Raw genomic sequence first — 19,206 nt, 5'->3', positions numbered from 1 at the left:
CAAGGTTCGTGTTCCAGACAGGCAGTAAACAACTCAGTCTTATGAAAGTCATTTCTTTATACTGAGTGGAAAGAAAACAAGAAAATAAAAAATCTGCCACTTATGGGAGAGAATAGAGTAAATTTTAAATTTAATCTTATTTGACTATTTCCTTCACCTTTATTAATTGGCTAATTTATTATTTTTTAATTTCTTTTAGAGATTGGCACCTGAGCTAACAACTGTTGCCAACCTTTTTTTTTTCCCTGCCCAAATCCCCCCAGTACCTAGTTGTATATTTTAGTTGTGGCTCCTTCTAGTTGTGGCATGTGGGATGCCGCCTCGGCATGGCCAGAGGAGCGGCGCCATGTCTGCGCCCAGGATCCGAACCAGCAAAACCAGGGCCACTGAATCGGAGCGCACGAACCCAATCACTCTGCCACAGAGCAGGAGCTGGCCCTTGGCTAATTTATTTGAATCCAGTTGCAATTTAGTCTGTTTACACAACACAGCATCTCAATAAACAAAAATATTTTAAGTCCATAGAGGCAGTTTCCTCCCTGCCTTAGGCGGTTTGTCTGTTGCTTCCTTTTATTCAAGTCTGGGAAAAAGAAAAACTATTCGTTCACCTTTCTCTTCTTGGAGGAAATTTGATAATTTCTGGCTCCACAATAGAAACTACTTAAATTCAGGGGCACCCAAATTTTGGAATTCATCAACTGATATGATTTTTAAAAATATTGAGTGGTTGACATTAAAAATATATATATATTTGACAAGTAAGGCCATTAGAAGAAGAGAAAAAGGTAGAAAATCTTGCCACCAATTACCATCACCTTTCAAAAAAGAAGGGCACATTATTACCAATAATCAGAAAGAAAATTATTCCAGATTGAAAAGAGGCCTTCATATTTAATAAATTTAGATTTATGAAAATGTATCACATTGTCCTTATTTTTACCGTTTTGCTGAGGACTGGTTAGATTTCATCACAGTGCAACATCCACCCCAGGACTTTCATTTAGAAAGCATTAGCTTTTTCCCTCCCAGTCCATCCTAGAAAGAACGGTACACAGAGGAAAAGCATAGCTTTTGTCTTTCAAGCATAGATATGATGGGTTTTTTGTGGGATTTTTTTTGTTTTTGTTTTTTTGCTGAGGAAGATTCACCCTGAGCTAACATCCATGCCAATCTTCCTCTGTTTTTTGTATGTGGGCTACCAGCACAGCATGACCGCTAACAGAGCGCTGTAGTTCCACACCTGGGAACCAAACCCTGGTCGCCAAAGCAGAGCTCACTGAACCTACCCGGGATGGCCCGACGTGATGGTTTTTTATAGTTCCCTGTGGAGGAAATGTGTTTGAGTCTTCCTTATGAGGAGTGAGGAAGGGAGAGAAAGGGAAAGCAAAGCAGGCAGCAGAGAGAAACAGAGTTTTTCACTGAAAAAGTGTTAGAAATGCCAGCTAACACCTGTCCTTTGATTTCCCTGGAAGCAATCAGTCAGGGATCTGACTAGAAAGGAAAGCAGGTGGCACTGGAACTGCTTGAAGCGGGAAAAATAAGCTTCCTGAAGGCACAGACGTCGGATCACAGCTCAGGCTGACTGAAAACGCTGGCATCGTCTCCAGGTTCTTGAATTTTTTCAGGGTAGGACCAGCCACTGTGAGAACAAGTAAGGAAAAGAAGTGGGTTTATTAGTTTTGAAGAGTGTTTCTAAATGAATGATGGGTTTTGGTATTTGTTTAAAGTTTATGTTCACCTGTAGTAACATAAAGGAGACTCCTTCTGGAAGTCTCAACTTGTGTGTGGAATAAGGCAGAGCACACATGACTATATTTTCATCTTTTTCTGTAACTAAAATGGAAATTTACAATTATACGTCTGAGCAGAGTGGGCCAATGCCGTCATCTCGGATCAGAGGGGCAGCAGATTCCTGCTCCTTCGACCCCCGTTTCCACCTGGTGGCAGTGTCGCCAGGCGCGCGGTCAGCCGATGAGACGTATCAGCCTCTGATGCCTGGACGTGTGAAACAGGACTCAGGGTTGCACTTTGTGAGAACCGTTTCTTCAAGTCCCACCCCTCACGTGCCCAGTCTACTTTTAGTGAAGATGGGTGAAGCATGCATGAATTCATGCAGTGAATTAGCGGATCATAACAACTCTGTTTAGAGGATCATTTCTCTCGCCCCACCTACAGATGGTGTTTTTTGGCTACATGGTATTCAGCATCGTCTTCGGCCTCTTGGCTGACAGATATGGCCGCTGGAAGGTAGGTTGGTCTCGAAGGGTGATTTGGGATTTTCTCTCGTGTATTCCTCTGTGGCCATGTCACCCCTGCTCTTTACTAGACATTTCTCTCTGAACACCCAAGACAGAAAGTGCGGAAGTGTCCTTCTCTGACATCACAGGCCTGGGTTCCAGGCTTGCCTTCTTGTTTTCTCATCTTTCCCTACGGTCCCTCTCCCCCGACCTCATCCCCGGTGTGACGGGTACGGAGGCGATGGATGCGCGAAGTTAGCACACATTATGATGTGGGAACTTCCACATATAAACGTAAGAAGCTTCACATTAGCCAACGTTGATATAGCTTTGGAACTAAGCCGCTTGCTCAAGGTCACACACCTACTGAGATTAAACATCAGGACACGGACCCATGTCTTCTGATTACAAACCCAGATCTCTCTTCTTTTCTAGTCTGATTTCTAGTGGGGAAGGCCTCTCTAAGGGGAAACACAAAGGGAGAAGCTCCCAACGAAAACATTAACAGAATTGGCTGTATGTTTTGAAGCACACAAAATAAATATCATAGTCTCATAAATTAATCAGACAGCACAAGTATCTCAAAAAATGTGAAGAGTACGAAAAGGCATTTTATAAAAGAAGAAATACGGGACCAGCCCCATGGCGCAGAGGTTAAGTGCACATGTCCGCTTCAGCGGCTCAGGGCTCGCCATTTCGGATCCCGGGCATGGACATGGCACCGCTTGGCAAGCCATGCTGTGGCAGGCGTCCCACATATAAAGTAGAGGAAGATGGGCATGGATGTTAGCTCAGGGCCAGTCTTCCTCAGCAAAAAGAGGAGGATTGGCAGCAGTTAGCTCAGGGCTCATCTTCCTCAAAAAAAAGAGGAGAAAGAAATACAAATGGTCGAGAAACCTTGAAAAACATTCAGTCAGAGGAGTTAGCAAAAGCAAAATTACAAAACAAGACATAATTTTTTCGTATTGAATGCGTATCAAACATCAAATCTATAAGGAATTTTTCTTTGTCTTAAAGACCCTGCAAGTTTACGGATACTCCCATGTACTATTGGTGAAATTTTTCTCATCATCAGCTTGGCAGTATGAATTAAGAATTTTAAGGATATCCATTCTCCTAACCTGATAATTTGCCTTCCAGAAATCTAGCCTGTTGAGATCATCAGAGAACCACAAAGATTTATGCATAGGCATCATCACAGCTGATTTTAATAGCAAGAAAATGTGAAAAAACCTCAGCATTCAACAATTGGGGAAAGGTTGATGCATTACATTACATGTATTGTAGTATATCTTTCCACTAGAATGTTTTGCAGCCATTAAAAATACGCTTTCCCTTACAAACAGGGGAAATAGGATAAAACTGTGTCAAGAGTATTCTCTCTGGGATGCAGAATCAAGGGTGATTTAAATATTTTTATTGATCTTTTTCTACTATGAACTTGTATTATTCTTATAATTAGAGAAAAAATTAAATTTTCTCCTTATACACATTCCAACACAATGCTCCATTGTGTTCCTGACACCCCTGTGAACAGGGCTGGCAAGTTTTTGCATTCGGATTTACAAGTTCAGGTTCCTGCTACCTGTGAGGGTGGACGCAGCTGGGCAGTTTTGAAGAACGGTCTAAACTCAGAACGTCTGGGCTTTCAGACAATTGAAAGGCATGGATTGTATTGTCTGCTGGTTGTGTGAGATCAGTGGGCTGGCTGTAGGTTAGCTCTTCAGAGAAGCAGACATCTGGCTGAAAACTAAAAATCACCTTCAGACGTTAGGTTTCCTCCCCTACTTTCCATTGAGGCAGGTCCCATTAATATGTCTCCTTTTGTTGCTTCAGATTTTGCTCATCTCGTTCCTGTGGGGAGCCTACTTCTCCTTGCTGACCTCTTTCTCTCCCTCGTACATCTGGTTTGTCTTCCTGCGGACAATGGTGGGCTGTGGCGTGTCTGGCCATGCGCAAGGGTAAAGTCTTCCCTAGAGGATCCTTGAGAGAGATGTGTGCTCACCCACCGATACTTACACCTACACTGTGCTTAATGGACTCATAGCATCAATAAGTTGCAACTGTATAGACTTCTCTTGTGCTAATTATTTTTGAGCTTTTTAAAAAAGTGATGGCTGCTTATTCCACTAGAAACTATTTGCTCATAAAAACGATGTTTGATGGTGTGGCTAGCAGACTGCTAGATTGAGCGTGTGTTAACTTTTTAGTTCCTAAGGCTGATGATTATTTTTTAGATGAATAATATTTTGTTAGACTGAATGGGAACAAAAAGTGCCATGTTAGGTAGGTAACAAAAATATCAAGCCAAACACCATCTATTAATTTCTTGAGAATTTGGGGGAAGAGTTTAGCTTGACCGTAAGCACCTTTAACATTTAGGAACAACCGTTTTACAGTGCCATCGCCCTGTAATTTAAGACTGTGTCAAAGTGAATTCGCAAAGCAGGCTGAGATGTGTTGAAAGAGCGGTGCTGCGGCTTGTCTTTCTTCTGCCCTTGGATAGGTGTGCAATATCTTATTGTGCACGGGCAGGAAAGTTGTTATGCTAAATGTTCAGCAACTTGGGAGCCTCCCTTTAATTAACAGGACCCCTCAGGCTATTCTCTCCCCAGGGCCTTGGAGCAAGTTACCCTTAGAATGTATTAGGAGATGTCAAAGCACCTAATTATTACCTTAATGTGTTAGGGAAAGAATTGTTCTTCCTTGGGGCATGAGTTAAGCACCACTCTGAGTTTTGAAGGCATAGAAGAAAAGAAGTTAGGTAGAATTTTAAAACATCCCTCAGGCAGCCCAATAAATATGGTAAACCCCCCAAATTCTGGCTAATAACTGCAACAGAGAAGAGCGATTAGAACACTGATGGAATATGATTCCACTTATTCTTGTACTCACAGATTTAACATGTACCTAATTAGAAACCTGTGCTGTGATTGTCATCGTTAGTTGGGGAAACTATCTTCTCTTGGATGTATTTTAATTTCCTGAGTGTGTCTTAGAAAAGAGAATCAGGCTTAGCAAAACATTTTGCCAACATTTCTCTTGGCAAAAGAGATAAGGCTAATATCTCTTCAATGGTAAGAGAGAACTTTGGGAATAGATTACTTTGACTTTCAACAATTTGGGGAATAAAAATGTAAACAAAAGAGTAGTTGTAAGTTTACTTCGTATTGTCCTCTTATGTGGATATTAGCTGTAACAATTATATATATATATTTTTATAATTTGTTTTTTTTAAGGTTATGAAAGTTAACATCATTGTGAAATTACAGTTGTACATCATTATTAGTCATGTTGTAGTTACACTACTTCACCCCTAGTGCCCTCCCCCCACCCCCCTTTCCCCTGGCAACCACCGATCAGTTCTCTTTGTCCATATGTTAACTACCACCTATGAATGGAGTCATACAGAGTTCGTCTTTCTCTGTCTGGCTTATTTCACTCAACATAATACTCTCAAGGTCTATCCATGTTGTTGTGAATGGGACAACTTTGTCCTTTTTTATGGCTGAGTAGTATTCCATTGTGTATATATATATATATATATATATATCACAACTTCTTTATCCAGTCATCAGTTGCTGGGCACTTAGGTTGGTTCCACAACTTGGCTATTGTGAATAATGCTGCAATGAAGATAGGGGTGCATAGAGCTTCTGAAATTGCTGATTTCAGGTTCTTAGGATATGTACCCAGTAGTGGGATGGCTGGGTCATGAGGTATTTCTATTCTTAACTTTTTGAGGAATCTCCATACTGTTTTCCATAGTGGCTGCACCAGTTTGCATTCCCACCAACAGTGTGTGAGGGTTCCCTTTTCTCCACAGCCTCTCCAACATTTGTCACTCTTGGTTTTGGATATTTTTGCCATTCTAACAGGTGTAAGGTGATATCTTAGTGTAGTTTTGATTTGCATTTCCCTGATGATTAGTGATGATGAGCACCTTTTCATGTGTCTATTGGCCATCCATATATCTTCTTTGGAGAAATGTCTGTTCATGTCCCCTGCCCATTTTGTAATTGGGTTATTTGATTTTTTATTGTTGAGTTGTGTGAGTTCTTTATATTATGGAGATTAACCCTTTATCGGATAAATAACTTGTGAATATTTTTTCCCAATTAGTGGGCTGTTTTTTTGTTTCAATCCTGTTTTCCCTTGCCTTGAAGAAGCTCTTTAGCCTGATGAAGTCCCATTTGTTTATTCTTTCTATTGTTTCCCTCATGTGAGGGGTTATGGTGTCCGAAAAAATTCTTTTGAAGCTGATGTCAAAGAATGTGCTGCCGATATTCTCTTCTAGAAGACTTATTGTTTCAGGCCTAATCTTTAGGTCTTTGATCCATTTTGAGTTTATTTTAGTAAATGGTGAAAAAGAATGGTTGATTTTCATTCTTTTACATGTGGCTGTCCAGTTTTCCCAGCACCATTTGTTGAAGAGACTTTCTTTCCTCCATTGTAGGCCCTCTGCTCCTTTGTCAAAGATTAGCTGTCCATAGATGTGTGGTTTTATTTCTGGGCTTTCAATTCTGTTCCAAGTAACAATTATATTTTGATGTTTGATTGCCTAGGAAAAACTCTCTTCTGTTTTCCTTTACACACGTGCACTCACTGCTTCTGACAATACTTCACTTCTTTTTTTTAACAATACTTTACTTCTAACACTGATGTGTGGATTTTTCCCACACCAACCAATTCTCTGACACCAACTGGATGTCCTACAATTCAGTTCCCTTCTGACCCTAACCAGAGTTAGGGCAGAACTCACAGGTTAAGGGCCCAGTCCCTTAGACGGTCCCCTACTTCAGGCACCACTGGCAAGTAGTAGAGCCTTAGCTTACCCACCACTTCCGTCCAATCGGCTGCAAAGTGGAAGTTCCTGGGACTTTGTGCTTGGATGTGAGCAATTGCTAGAGTGGTGGACACAACTCAGGAAAACAGTTTACTTACTATTGCAAAAGGAGTATTTATTACAAAGGATATTTGAAAGGATACAAATGAACAGCCAGATGAACAGATACGTAGGGTGAGGTCCAGGAGGGTCCCAAGCACCCTCGAATGATAGAAGCCCAGGAGCTTCTGTCTTTGCAGAGTTGGGGTGTACCACTCTCCTCGCACGTAGACGTGTTCACCAACCTGAAAGCTCTCTGACCCTTCTGTGTTAGGGATTTTTATGAAGGCTTCACCGTGTAGGCATGATTGATCATTTATTCATTTTCCAGCCTCTCTCCTCTCTCTGGAGGATAGAGGAGTAGGCTGAAAGTTCCAAGCTCCTAAGCATGGCTTGGTCTTTCTAGTGACCAGCCCCCATTCAGAAGTCCACCAAGAGTCACCTCATTAGAACAAAAGACGGTTCTATTCCCCAGGAAATTCTAAGGGTTTCAGGAGCTCTGGGTCAGAAACCAGAGTCAAAGGCCAAATATTAGCGGGAAGTACAATGATGAATGTCTGTGTTTTTTAATTCTTTATCTCTGTGACAAGAAAAATTACGATTGTTATCAAAAGTTATTTGGTTTTATAAAAGTGCAATGATTGTGTCTTCCCTGCTTCCTGTTTAGGCTAATCATAAAGACGGAATTTTTGCCTACAAAATATCGAGGCTACATGCTCCCCTTGTCTCAGGTAAGGGACCGCAGGAATTCTCCCCAGTCTTCTGATACTATGGGATATGACGTACATGGTTTTCCTCCTGGCCAGTTGATTGTTCTTTGATTAGCACACCGCCTATTGCTTGGTACCAGCCAAAGAGTATTGGAAATGCTTGATGCCAGAGGTCCAGTTCCAAGGTTTTCTCAGCCAGGACTTTATCATCCAACAGTAGCGTTTAGAACACAGTAACCCCTTCCTCAATAACCAGGGAACATTGCAATGGCTGGTTTCACTGGAATGATAGAAGCCCAGGAATGCACATGAGAGGAACTTTCTCCCCTCGCTGAGTCTTCAGTGGAGAGACACAGCTACTATCCCTTTCAGGGCATGGCACTTCCCTTCCAAGGGTACTGGTGTATGCAAGTCTGTAGCTGAACAAAGTTAGTTGCTCTGTCATCTATGTTCCTATTTGTCACATTCTGTGGTGATTTCCATTATTAAATGGTGAATTCCTGCAAGGTAGGGATTCTATTGTGTTCATCTTTGTATCTTCCTAGTATTGAGCATCATTTTTGGCACACGGTAGGTACCGATAAATGTTTGCTGAAAGAAACACAGGATTTGAGAAGCAATGAAAGCAATGTGCTGAAAATATCTTTTAAAAATCCTTTTCCCTACTTGCAAGTCTTGCATTATAATAAAATCTTTTTCCTTCACCTCTAAAAAAAAAAAAAAGTTACTGTCTTGGGGCCCGGATTTTTAAAACTTTGGTGACATTACTGTCCTCTGTCTAGCTGAGTCTCCCACTTACATGTAAGCAAACTGAGCTGCAGAGAACTGCTGTGACTTTCTCAATTCATCCAAATCCTGGAGGTAGTCCTGGGAGGAGAACCTGAACCTTCCACCCCTCAATCAAAGACTCTCAGCTCGCCCTGTCATACTGGTAAACTGTTAGGCAGGGCGGCTCCTGAGAGCGGAAATGTTGAGCACATTTGATAGGAGGAATTTTAATCTTCCATGTCTCTCCCTAGGTTTTCTGGCTTGCTGGCTCCCTGCTTATCATCGGCTTGGCCTCTGTGGTCATCCCCACCATTGGGTGGCGTTGGCTCATCCGCATCGCCTCCATTCCTGGCATCATCCTCATCATGGCCTTCAAGGTGAGGGAGCTAATGGGGCATGAGGGAGCTAATGGGGCATGAGGAAGCTCACCCTTCTTGTCCTCCTCTCCAGCTGGCCCAGTGGCCTTTTTGCCCCAGAGATATCTTAATCATATCCACCTCTTTCCTTTATCCCAGAATCTGTCTCAATCAGCTTGCATCCTTCACCCCCTTTAGCCTGCCTTATCATTTATTCCTGGAAGTTTCTTCTGACAACTTGACCCTATTTGGGCTGACCTCTCTCTAACCCCTAGTCCTCATGCCTTTTACATGTTCTCAGGCCACAGTGGATCTGCTAGTTTGTTCTCCTTCTAACCTATAAGCTGTTCAACTGTAGAATGATCATCTTCCTTAGCTTCTAGTAGAATTCTGCTCATTGTTCCAAGACAGAGTTGGCAGCTCAGTGGAACTGGGATCTGTTTTCTGTTTTCTGTTTGTGTCACCTACCCCATGGAATCAAAGTATTTCAGAATTCAGAAGGGTCCTTAGAGTCATTTATTCTAAACCTCCGCCAATGCAGGTATCCCCTGTCTTTGCCAGAACACGCCCAGCTTCAGGAAATGACCACTTTATAGACACCACAGCAGCTGCCAGCTCCAGGCAGCCCTGGCTGTTGGGAAGCTCTTTCTTATGTTGAGCGGAACTTGCCTCCTCATGAATTTACCTGGGGTCTTAGTACTTCTGTCTGGAAAACGGAGGTCTATCTTCAAGATGATATCCCTCAAAATATTTTAGAATCCGGCTCAACAAAGGCTTCCCTTCTCTAAACTAAACAAGACCATTACCTTCGACTCTTTCTCGCAGCACCTGGTCCCACAGCCCTGTCTATTTTCTTCTGGATGAAGCCAGTTGGTCAGTGTCTTCTCTGAAGAGGACTCTTGCTCAGCCTCACACACAGGCCCCAGGTGCTCTGGAGCCGGGGGCTTAGTGGGCCTGCTGCTTCCTGTGAGCAGACTGTCTGCCTCTGTTTGTGTGGCCTAAGACTGCATGGCTTCTTAGCCAGCTTCACCCCACAGTTGGACTTAGGATTAGCTACAACCCCAAGATCTGTTCTAAGTAAGTTGTTTCCAAGCCTGGACACCTGAAACCTGTAATTGGGGATGGATATGTTTTCTTAAATCCCAATGTAGCACTCTACTTTCAAATAGTCACATTTCGTCATGTGGCTTTAGCCCCATGTCCCATCTTGCCTGGGTTTACCGCTAGGGAGGCAGTGCGGTCTGTTGGTTCTGGAACCAGACTATCTAGACAAGAGTCCTGGCTCCACCATCCTGGGCACATCACGCCCCCCCCCCCCCCCCCCGCCCCCGGCCTTTGTGCCTAATGAATAGTGTGTATCTCGTAGGGCTGTTGTGAGTGTCAGCTTAGAAAAAAGAGGCAATTGCAAAACAAAAGGAGAGCGTTTATTTGGGGTCTTAGAACTGAAATTCAGGCAACACAAATTCTGGCAGCAGCCAGAAAAATGTCCCCTTGAGGAGTAAAACTCAGGAGTTTTTATTAGCAAAAAGGAGAGCCCAGAACAATCTCTCCAGTGGTTTGGTAGGGAGCGTAAATTTATGTTACAGTTCGTTGGCTTACTCAAGGACATCTTGTTGCTACCAGAAAAAGTATATTTTGCAGTCCTTCAGAAAGTCTTTCCTCAGCAAATAACTCCCTTTTGGCAAGTCAGCAAGGTCAGCACAGTTTCATTTTTTTTTTTAACAAGACAGAGTCCAGGGTGCAAAATGGAGTCACTGTTGTCAACTCATTTCACATGAGGATTAAACAAGATCGACTGTAAAACTCTCTTCATTTGGTGCCTGGAACATGAACAGTATTCCATGTGTGTCGGCTGTGGAGCTTTTAAAAAATCATTATTTTGAATCTTGATCTTGTCGTTTAGTTCTTCACTCTCACATTGAGTATAGACCAGGCTCAGCACAGATTCCAAGGCTAAAAAGATACACAAGACACAGTTGAAGCCTTTAAGGAGCTCTAGCCAATCAGAGAGAGATGGATACAAATGCAAAGAGCGATAATACCAACTTGACTTGGACAAGTGCTAGAACAGCTCAAGTTCTGTGGGTGCTCAGCGGAGAGAGTGGTTTATTCCAGTGGGGTTACGCTGTTGAATTTGGACCTTGTGGAGTAGAACAGACTGCCTCGGACAGCCAGAGAGTGTGGCAAGGGCACTTTGGCAGGACTGATGCACAAGCCCGGTCACGAAGGTGTGAAAATGCAGGGAGGCTGGAATGGTGGAGTCAGGGGTGCTGGTGGCAGGCAGCCTGTGTCCAGATTACGAAGGGCCTCGAAGGCCGGGGGTGCTGGAGGTGTGGAAGGGGTTACGTGCCAGGAAGCTGGCACGTGGCAGTGTGGATCCTGGGAGGGAGGGAAGACTGAAAGGGCGAGAAAAGCAGTTAGAAAGTGTTGGAATAATCTCACTGGGAGATGAGGAGGACGTGAACAGCCTGCTGGCCGTGGGAATGGGGAGGAGGGTGCTGCTGGGGGAGACACTTGTGTGAGGAAGAACCAACCAGCCTTGACTGGGTGTGAGGCATGGGGCGCAGGGGACAGCCCAAGTTGATTCTCAAGGTCCCAGCTTCTGTGGAGGCCCATACTATTTTCTGAGTGTGGTGTTCAAAGTATTGAACAGTCAGGGGGCTGAGGGCCTCGACAAATAGGACTGATTCCCTCCACCTCATGGGTGCTGGAGGCCCCTGCCGTGATCACCCTTTAGGATGTTGTGATATGGGGAGGTCCCGGGGTTCCTGGAGGGGGGCTGGGTTGACAGAGCAGTGGAGAGGCACCAGGGCCCTGGGGCAGCAGCTATTACCAATTAGATGTAAGAATTTCATTGTATTAACAAGTAGTTTGGGTTGAATTTGTGGGAAGCTCAGTATCACCCTGCTGTCATCCAAGACGGGGCTATGATAAGCAGAACACGACCTTTTTCGTTCCAAATCAACTTTGAATGCAAGAGAACACCTGGGATATTGCAGGCCTTTAAGCTTTCTACAATCTGTCCCTTCTCGGGAAACCGGGACGGCATAGTATACGGAGCAATAATCGCCATACCCCTGGGGTCCACAGCAGTTGCAACTCTGATGTTCTTTGTCATCTGTGCCCAGTTTATTCCTGAATCTGCTCGCTTCAATGTCTCCACCGGGAACACTCAGGCTGCCATGACCACGCTGGAGAGCATCGCCAAGATGAACAGCTCGGCCATGCCGGAGGGGAAGCTGGTGGAGCCCATCCTGGTGAGTACCCAGCTGGGAGGTCTTCTCCCTCCATTGGGCCGCCTGGAAATCCCTTTAGTTGTGGAAGGCTAGAGGGACGGGGACCTTAGCTCTCTAGTCCTGTCCCTGAAGAGAGGAGAGGAAAGAGCAGAGTGGACAGGAATCACGTGGCCCTGGTGAGTTAGCTATCTCCACTTTGCTCATCAATGAAGTGGCCATAATAACACTTACCCTGCAGAGCTAGTCACATGATTTGGCATCAGACTTTAGAGGTGAGATTGCTTTACAATTTCATTTTTTTTGTAGTGGCTTTGTCTTATTTTGATATCAAACTTATAAACCTCATTAAATGATCTTTTAAAACAGAATTGGGCATTTAAATTCTAATGGTTCCAGGCCTCTCAAAGTCAACCTGCGTTCATTTCCCTCGTTAGCCCAGACCCCCTCTTCACCCACCCGCGGGCGGGCCAGTCACCGGCTCCGGGAAGTTTGAGCAGCTCTGCCTTCCTCACCTGTCCCGCCATCTAGACAGCAGGTTCTGTAAGATAAGAATTAACCTCTTTGAATGTTTGGTAAAACTTGCCTATAAAGTGCTTTGTGCCTAATATTTATTCTGAGGTGAATAGTGGGGGGAGTAATTAGAGGTTGTTAGAAGGAGGAGTTTTTAAAACTATTTTAAATTTATGTAAAGCTTAGAGTCTACTTATATTTAATGCTTTTGATTGAGTCAATTTTGGTTAGGTATACATTTTAGAAAATTGTCCAATTCATCTAGGTTTTCAAATTTATTGATATAAAATTGTTTCTAGTGTTTTCTTGCAAGTTTCGAAAATCTGTGTATGTCCCCTTTTCCATTTTTAATATTATTTTTATGTCTTTGCTCTTTTTTCTTGGCCCACCTTAGTAGAGTTTTGTCTATTTTATTAAACTTCAAAGAACAAGACTGATTTTTGGTTGTTGTTCTCTATTGATTTTTTGGTGGTCTCATTAATTTCTACTGTTTATTTTGCTTTCTTCTGTGGCTTATTAGGTTCTTCTAGCTTCTGGCTTCGTGACTTCAGTATTTAGCTCATTTATTTCCAATCTTTTTGATTTTTGAAAAACCATTTAGCTGCATTCAGCAGCCTTGTTACAGAGTAATTTTATTTTTATTTCTATTTTGTAGCTCTTATGAGTTTCTCTTTAACCAATGAGTTATCTGTTAATTATCTTTTTTATTCTTTGTTTCTAACTTAATTGCATTTTGGTCAGAGGATGTTATCAATTATTTGGGATTTATTGAGAATTGAGAAATATTTATTGAGAAATATTGGAATTTATTGTTCTCTGCATAGTGACTTTTTATTAATATTCCGTGTGTACTTAAAAAGAATTCTCATGGAGAATATATATTGTTAATTATGCCATATAAATATATGATACTTGTTCTAGATTTTGCCAGCTTGAGTTAACGCTTTTTCAATAAGATGATGGTTTGGGGGCTGGCCCCGTGGCCAAGTAGTTAAGCTTATGCACTCCGCTGCGGGGGCCCAGGGTTTCGCTGGTTCGGATCCTGGGTGCGGACATGGCACTGCTCATCAGGCCATGCTGAGGCGGCGTCCCACATGCCACAACTAGAAGGACCCACAACTAAAAAACATACAACTATGTACTGGGGGAATTTGGGGAGAAAAATCAGAAAGAAAAAAAAGGAAGATTGGCAACAGTTGTTAGCTCAGGTGTCAATCTTTAAAAAAAAAAAAAGATGACAGTTTTATTCATGTCTCTTTATAGGCCTGACAGTTTGCCCCACATATTTTGAGGATATCTTATTGCATCCTATTATATGATTGACTTATTCTGTGTGTGGATTAATTTTATTATTTGAAGTATTTCTTTATTCCTATAGTGCTGTGGGCCTTGGATTCTATTTTCTCTCATATTAACATACCCAAACTGGCTTTGGTTAATATTTTCCTGGTATATCTTTTTTCTAGCCCTTTGTGTTTAACCTTTCTGTATCCCTTTGCTTTAAATGTATGTCTTATATGCATATAGCCGATGTTTATTGTTTTCAGTCAATCTGATATTCTGCCTTTTAATAATGAGTTTGATCCATTTACATCCATTGTGATTACTGATGTATTTGGGCTTGCATCTGCCATTTTGTTTTATATATCCCCTTAATCATGTTTTTCCCTTTCTGTGTTCTTTCTCCTTTCTCCTTTGTTAGATTGATTCAGTTTGCTTATGTCCCCCTGTATTTCCTTCTACTGGCTTGAAATTTAGTCACTCGATTTCTTTTCTTACAGAGGTAACCCTTAAATATTGAAAATGTGTACTTACAATAGCTAACGGTATTTGGTATTTTTATCTGCCTTCTGAACAATACAGGGACCTTAAAGATGTTAATTCTGATCTACCCCAGTCTCATCTTCCAAATCATTTTTTGTCTTATATTTTAGTTTCACATTGTTCTTAAGTTTCCCTAAAGTAGACATTGTTTTTTGACTCAGTATCTACTTAGATTTATTAGTGTTTTTACTACTGTCATTTTTATTGGTTTCTAACTTAATTTTTACAACCGCATTCCTGTATCCTTCTCCTTTCTATTGGGTTAATTTGGTTTCATACTTAATATTTCAATGTTGGCTCTATCTAGGTTTAATTGGATATAAGAAACATGGTATAGATCTAGCTTTCTCATATCCAAATGGCTAACCAGTTGCACTCATATTTTTATTGAATAATTCATCCCTTATATATTTGAATCTATTTTTGAATATATTCTAATCATGGATTTGCAGATTCAAATATATGTGAGAATTTACTATATAATAAAGAGGGCATTTCGTATTTTTGGGAAAAGGATACAGGTTAATTGTTGGTCCAATATGGCACTGTTTTACAGTATTTTGCAATACATTTTTTATATCTAGTTGGATAAGTCAGCCTTGTCAAAGTTCTTTTTCAGAGTTCTCCAAGCTATTTTCTCAGTCTTATTTTTCTAGAACAACTTTGAAGTCACTCTATCAAGATCTTCTTCTAATTTCCCCCCCAAAACTATGAAAGTTTAATTGGGATGGTATTGAAGTTACACATTAATATAGAGAGACTTGATACCTTTATAATATCGAGTCTTCCTGTTCTGATACACGTATATTTCTGCGTTTATTCAAGTATTTTTATATTCCTTAGCAGCATTTTATAGCTACTTATTTAATCGCTACACATTTCTTATAAAATTTACTCCTGTGTATTTTATATTTTTAAAAATTCTTTTGTAGATGGAATTGTAAAAATTGTTATATTTCTGTCTGGTTCCTCCCTCTTATTTTCTGTGCTATGTGGCTCATTTATTCTTGCAATTGTTGTTCTCTGAAATATTTTTATTGTTTCATAACCCTCTTATCAATAGTACGTGTCAATTTCTTGGCTGTTAAATGGAATCTATACAAATGAGATTCCTTGCGAACCTGTTAAAGAAAATGTTTCTCTGGGGAAGAGCAAGAAACACCTTAACATGAGATTTGGGCACATCTGGGAACCCACGAGATGCAAACTTGAACTATGACTAAGGGTTCAACCTGGCCTCTGCCCACGTTCCGGTCTCCTATCTTTATCTCTCCACAGGTCATGGATACCTGGAATTGACAACAGTGTTAATCTCACATTTACTGTGCTTGAAACAAAACTCCATTTTCTCCTCCACCAGCTCTTTCTCCCCCTTTCCTGTCTTTTCTTTCATTTTTATTATTGTGGTAAAATATACATAACATGAAAGTTACCATTATAACCATTTTTAAGTACATAATCCAGTGGCATTAAATACATTCAGATCTTTTTCAGCATCCCAAACAGATGCTCTATACCGTTTGGGCAATAACTTTTCACTCCTACCCACACCCAGCCCCTGGTAACTTCTACTTTCTCTCTCTATGAGTTTGCCTATTCCAGATATTTAGCATAAGGGGAATCATACGATATTTGTGTCTGGCTTATTTCACATAGCGTCCCCACCCCCTGAGTTCATGCTCTTCTCCCTCTGTGGCATCTGCTTTGACTCACTCTAACCCCGCCCCGACACCACGCCCTGTCAGTTACCAAGCCCCACTGGTGCTTTCCCGACGGCGTCTTTTACATCCAGTCTGTGTCTTTCACACAGCCACCTCATTGTCACATGCCCCATGATTTTATCCAGCTCAACCCTGTCAGAGGAGTTTCTTCAAACACAGCATACCACCCCTTCTGCTCAGGACCCTTCAGTGCCCACCCCCTGCCCCCTCACTGACTACTGGGTGAACTCCAGAGTCACTACAGAGGCAGAGAATGATATGAAGCAGGGACACCAGTGGTACAGAGAAAAGCTGCCAGTTCTTCCCAGGGCTGGCATGGCTGTGGGAGAGTCTGTTGTATTTTTTGTTTCCTCCCAGCTTTATTGACATATAATTGACATACAACATTGTCTAAGTTTAAGGTGTACAACGTGTTGATTTGATACACTTATATATTGCAATATGATTACCACCATAGCTTAGTTAACACCACCATCATGTCACATAAGTACCATTTTTCATGTGTGGTGAGAACACTTAAGATCTACTTTCTTAACAACTTTCTAATATATAATAGAGTATTGTTAACTGTAATCACCATGCTGTACACTAAATCCCCAGAACTTACTCATCTTCTAACCAGATGTTTGTACTCTGACCAACATCTCTCCATTTCCCCCACTTCTCAGCTCCTGGAAACCACCATTCTATTCTCTGTTTCTGTAAGTTTGGCTTTTAAGATTCCAGATATAAGTGAGACCATACAGTAGTTGTGTTTCTCTGTCTGACTTATTTTACTTAGCATAATGTTCTCAAGGTCCATCCATGTTGTCAGAAATGGCAGGATGTCCTTCTTTCTCATGGCTGAATAATATTCCATTGTGTATATATATATATATATACCACATCTTCTTCATGCACTCATCTGTTGATGAACGCTTAGGTTGTTTCCACATCGTGGCTCTTGTGAATTATGCTGCAATGAACATGGAGGTGCAGATATCTCTTTGCGATATGCCCAGAAGTGGGATCTCTGGATCATATGCTAGTTGTATTTTTGATTTTTTGAAGAACCTCTGGTCAGAGAGGCAGCAGCTCTCCCCACCCACCCTCCACCAAAATCTTACTCTCTCAGGACCAAGTGGCCACAGCAGGACAGGTGATGTCCAGGTGTGCAATTGTTAAGGCTCCTACACACAAGCGAGAGGTGGGCTACTCCGGGCATTCCTGACTGGTTTCCCAGGACACCACTGAAGCCAAAAGCACTGTATTCCCACTGCCGCTTGGCCTGCGGCTGGACATTTTAAGTGTGAGGTAAAACGTGCTCAATAATAATGCAAAACCCACGAGGATTAAGCATCCCAAGCCTCCCCACACTCACACTTGTACTTTGGTAAGGTTCTCACTCTGCTCCGTGGAGTGTTTCCTCTAATTATTACACATGCCTCAAAATCTAATTGTAAAACAGGAAGCCCAAACTTTCTTCCAAAGGATTAAGGATATTCTGCTATTCTAATTTATTTGCTGGATTTTGGAAATAAGCTCCTGTGGTTCGGAAGTCAGGAAGCTACTCTTACGCAGCATCAGCTATCTTCTACCTTCCTACCAAGGTACTGACAATGACATCGTACTGCAGAAAGCTTGGCGGGAGGACTAATTAGTTGCTAGGCAACTATGATTAAATGAAGGAAGCTATTATGCTTTGTAGAGACTAGCACGCAATCTTTAAGTGGCTATGAAATTTTGATTGTCAATGGTATAGAAACTAAAATTGGTTGCAAAGAGAAAAAAAATCTCTTTTAGCAGAGACAATTAACTCAAAACCATGGACAGCTGTGTGATCATGTGGGCCCAATTCCAACCATTTTTGGCGTGTATGTTTTAATCAAACTTACCAGTCTCTCCAGGACTTAGAGCGCTGAGGTTCAGTTCTCTCCTCTCTCCTCCTTTCCCTCCCTCTTCCACCTTTCCTCTTCCATCTCCCATCCCTCATTCTCCATCCACTTCCTGCCTCCTCTACATTTCTTCTGCCACTGTTTGCTTGGGCTGCCAGGACTGTACCACAGGTTGGATGGCTTAAACAGCAGAAATTAATTTTCTTACAATTCTGGAGGTGGAAGTCTGAGATCAAGGTGTCACAGAGTTTGCTTCTTCTGAGGCTTCCTTCTTTGGCGGATAGATGGCCATCTTCTCCCTGTGTCTTCACATCATCATCCCTGTGTGTGTCTGTGTCCTAACCTCCTCTTTTTATAAAGGACATCAATTGTATTGAATTACCGTCCACCTAATGACCTCATTTTAGCTTAATTATCTCTTTAAAGGCTCTGTCTCCAAATGCAGGCAGCTTCTGAGGGTTAGGACCTCAGCATATGAATTTGAGGGGGCCACCAATCCCATAACAACTGCCCTCGCTCCTCCATCCCCTGTATTCTCAATCCCCTGTCCGCACTCTCCATCCTCCACCCTCCCTCCTGCAGCCTTCTCCTTTTCCTCCTCCCTTCTTCCTCCCACTTTCCTTCTCCACTTCTTGCCTTCAGCCTGCATCCTCCATCCATCATGCCCGTTAAATGATCTTGCCCTTCTCCTCAGTCATTTATTGAGCGAGGCCCTGTGGATACAGAGCTACAAGCAATAGACCATGCCTTCAAGTCTCTAAGTCCAATTAGTGAGATGAGACTTACGTAGGAAAAAATCAGTAGCCAAACAGCCCAGATGCTTAGAACTAGGTGAGTGGCGCAGGCAGCGGCGTGTGTGTGGGATCAGAGCAGAGAGGGGACGGTGAGCCAGGGCAGTCACAGCCATCTTCAGCTAAGGGATAAGTGGGGCATAAATTGAGCACTTAAGGGAGAGGCAGCCTCAGGAGAGGAAAGAGGCCACTGTGGGCCGGAGGAATGGTGTGAGCCAAGACGGAGGTGGGAATGTGCAGTGGGTGTGGTCACATTGGATACCATCGGAATGCCATGCAGAGGAGGCTGGACAA

General features: G+C 42.3%; 1 protein-coding gene across 32 annotated transcripts in view; it reads left to right on the top strand.

Moving 5' to 3' along the window:
- SVOPL (SVOP like) overlaps positions 1 to 19,206 on the top strand; it is a 96,606-nt gene that overhangs the window by 23,654 nt on the left and 53,746 nt on the right. For 28 of the 32 annotated variants that reach the window (XR_011438276.1, XR_011438275.1, XR_011438278.1 and 25 more), the window contains exons 5-9: positions 2,176 to 2,247; positions 4,074 to 4,198; positions 7,790 to 7,853; positions 8,852 to 8,977; positions 12,085 to 12,213. Coding sequence is in view for 27 of the 32 variants with exons in the window: in XM_014739283.3 (XP_014594769.1) it covers positions 2,176 to 2,247; positions 4,074 to 4,198; positions 7,790 to 7,853; positions 8,852 to 8,977; positions 12,085 to 12,213 (516 nt within the window). In the remaining 5 variants the exon portion in view is untranslated. Of the gene's footprint in view, positions 1 to 1,472; positions 2,248 to 4,073; positions 4,199 to 7,789; positions 7,854 to 8,851; positions 8,978 to 12,084; positions 12,214 to 19,206 lie in introns of all 32 variants that reach the window. The other 4 variants (XM_070265934.1, XM_070265937.1, XM_070265939.1 and 1 more) reach the window with 2 other exon arrangements.

The sequence above is a fragment of the Equus caballus genome, chromosome 4 (assembly GCF_041296265.1).
Source record: "Equus caballus isolate H_3958 breed thoroughbred chromosome 4, TB-T2T, whole genome shotgun sequence".
NCBI classification, from domain to species: Eukaryota; Metazoa; Chordata; class Mammalia; order Perissodactyla; family Equidae; genus Equus; species Equus caballus.
The sequence above is the reverse complement of the archived record's forward strand: the minus strand, read 5'-3'. Positions and strand labels throughout refer to the sequence as shown.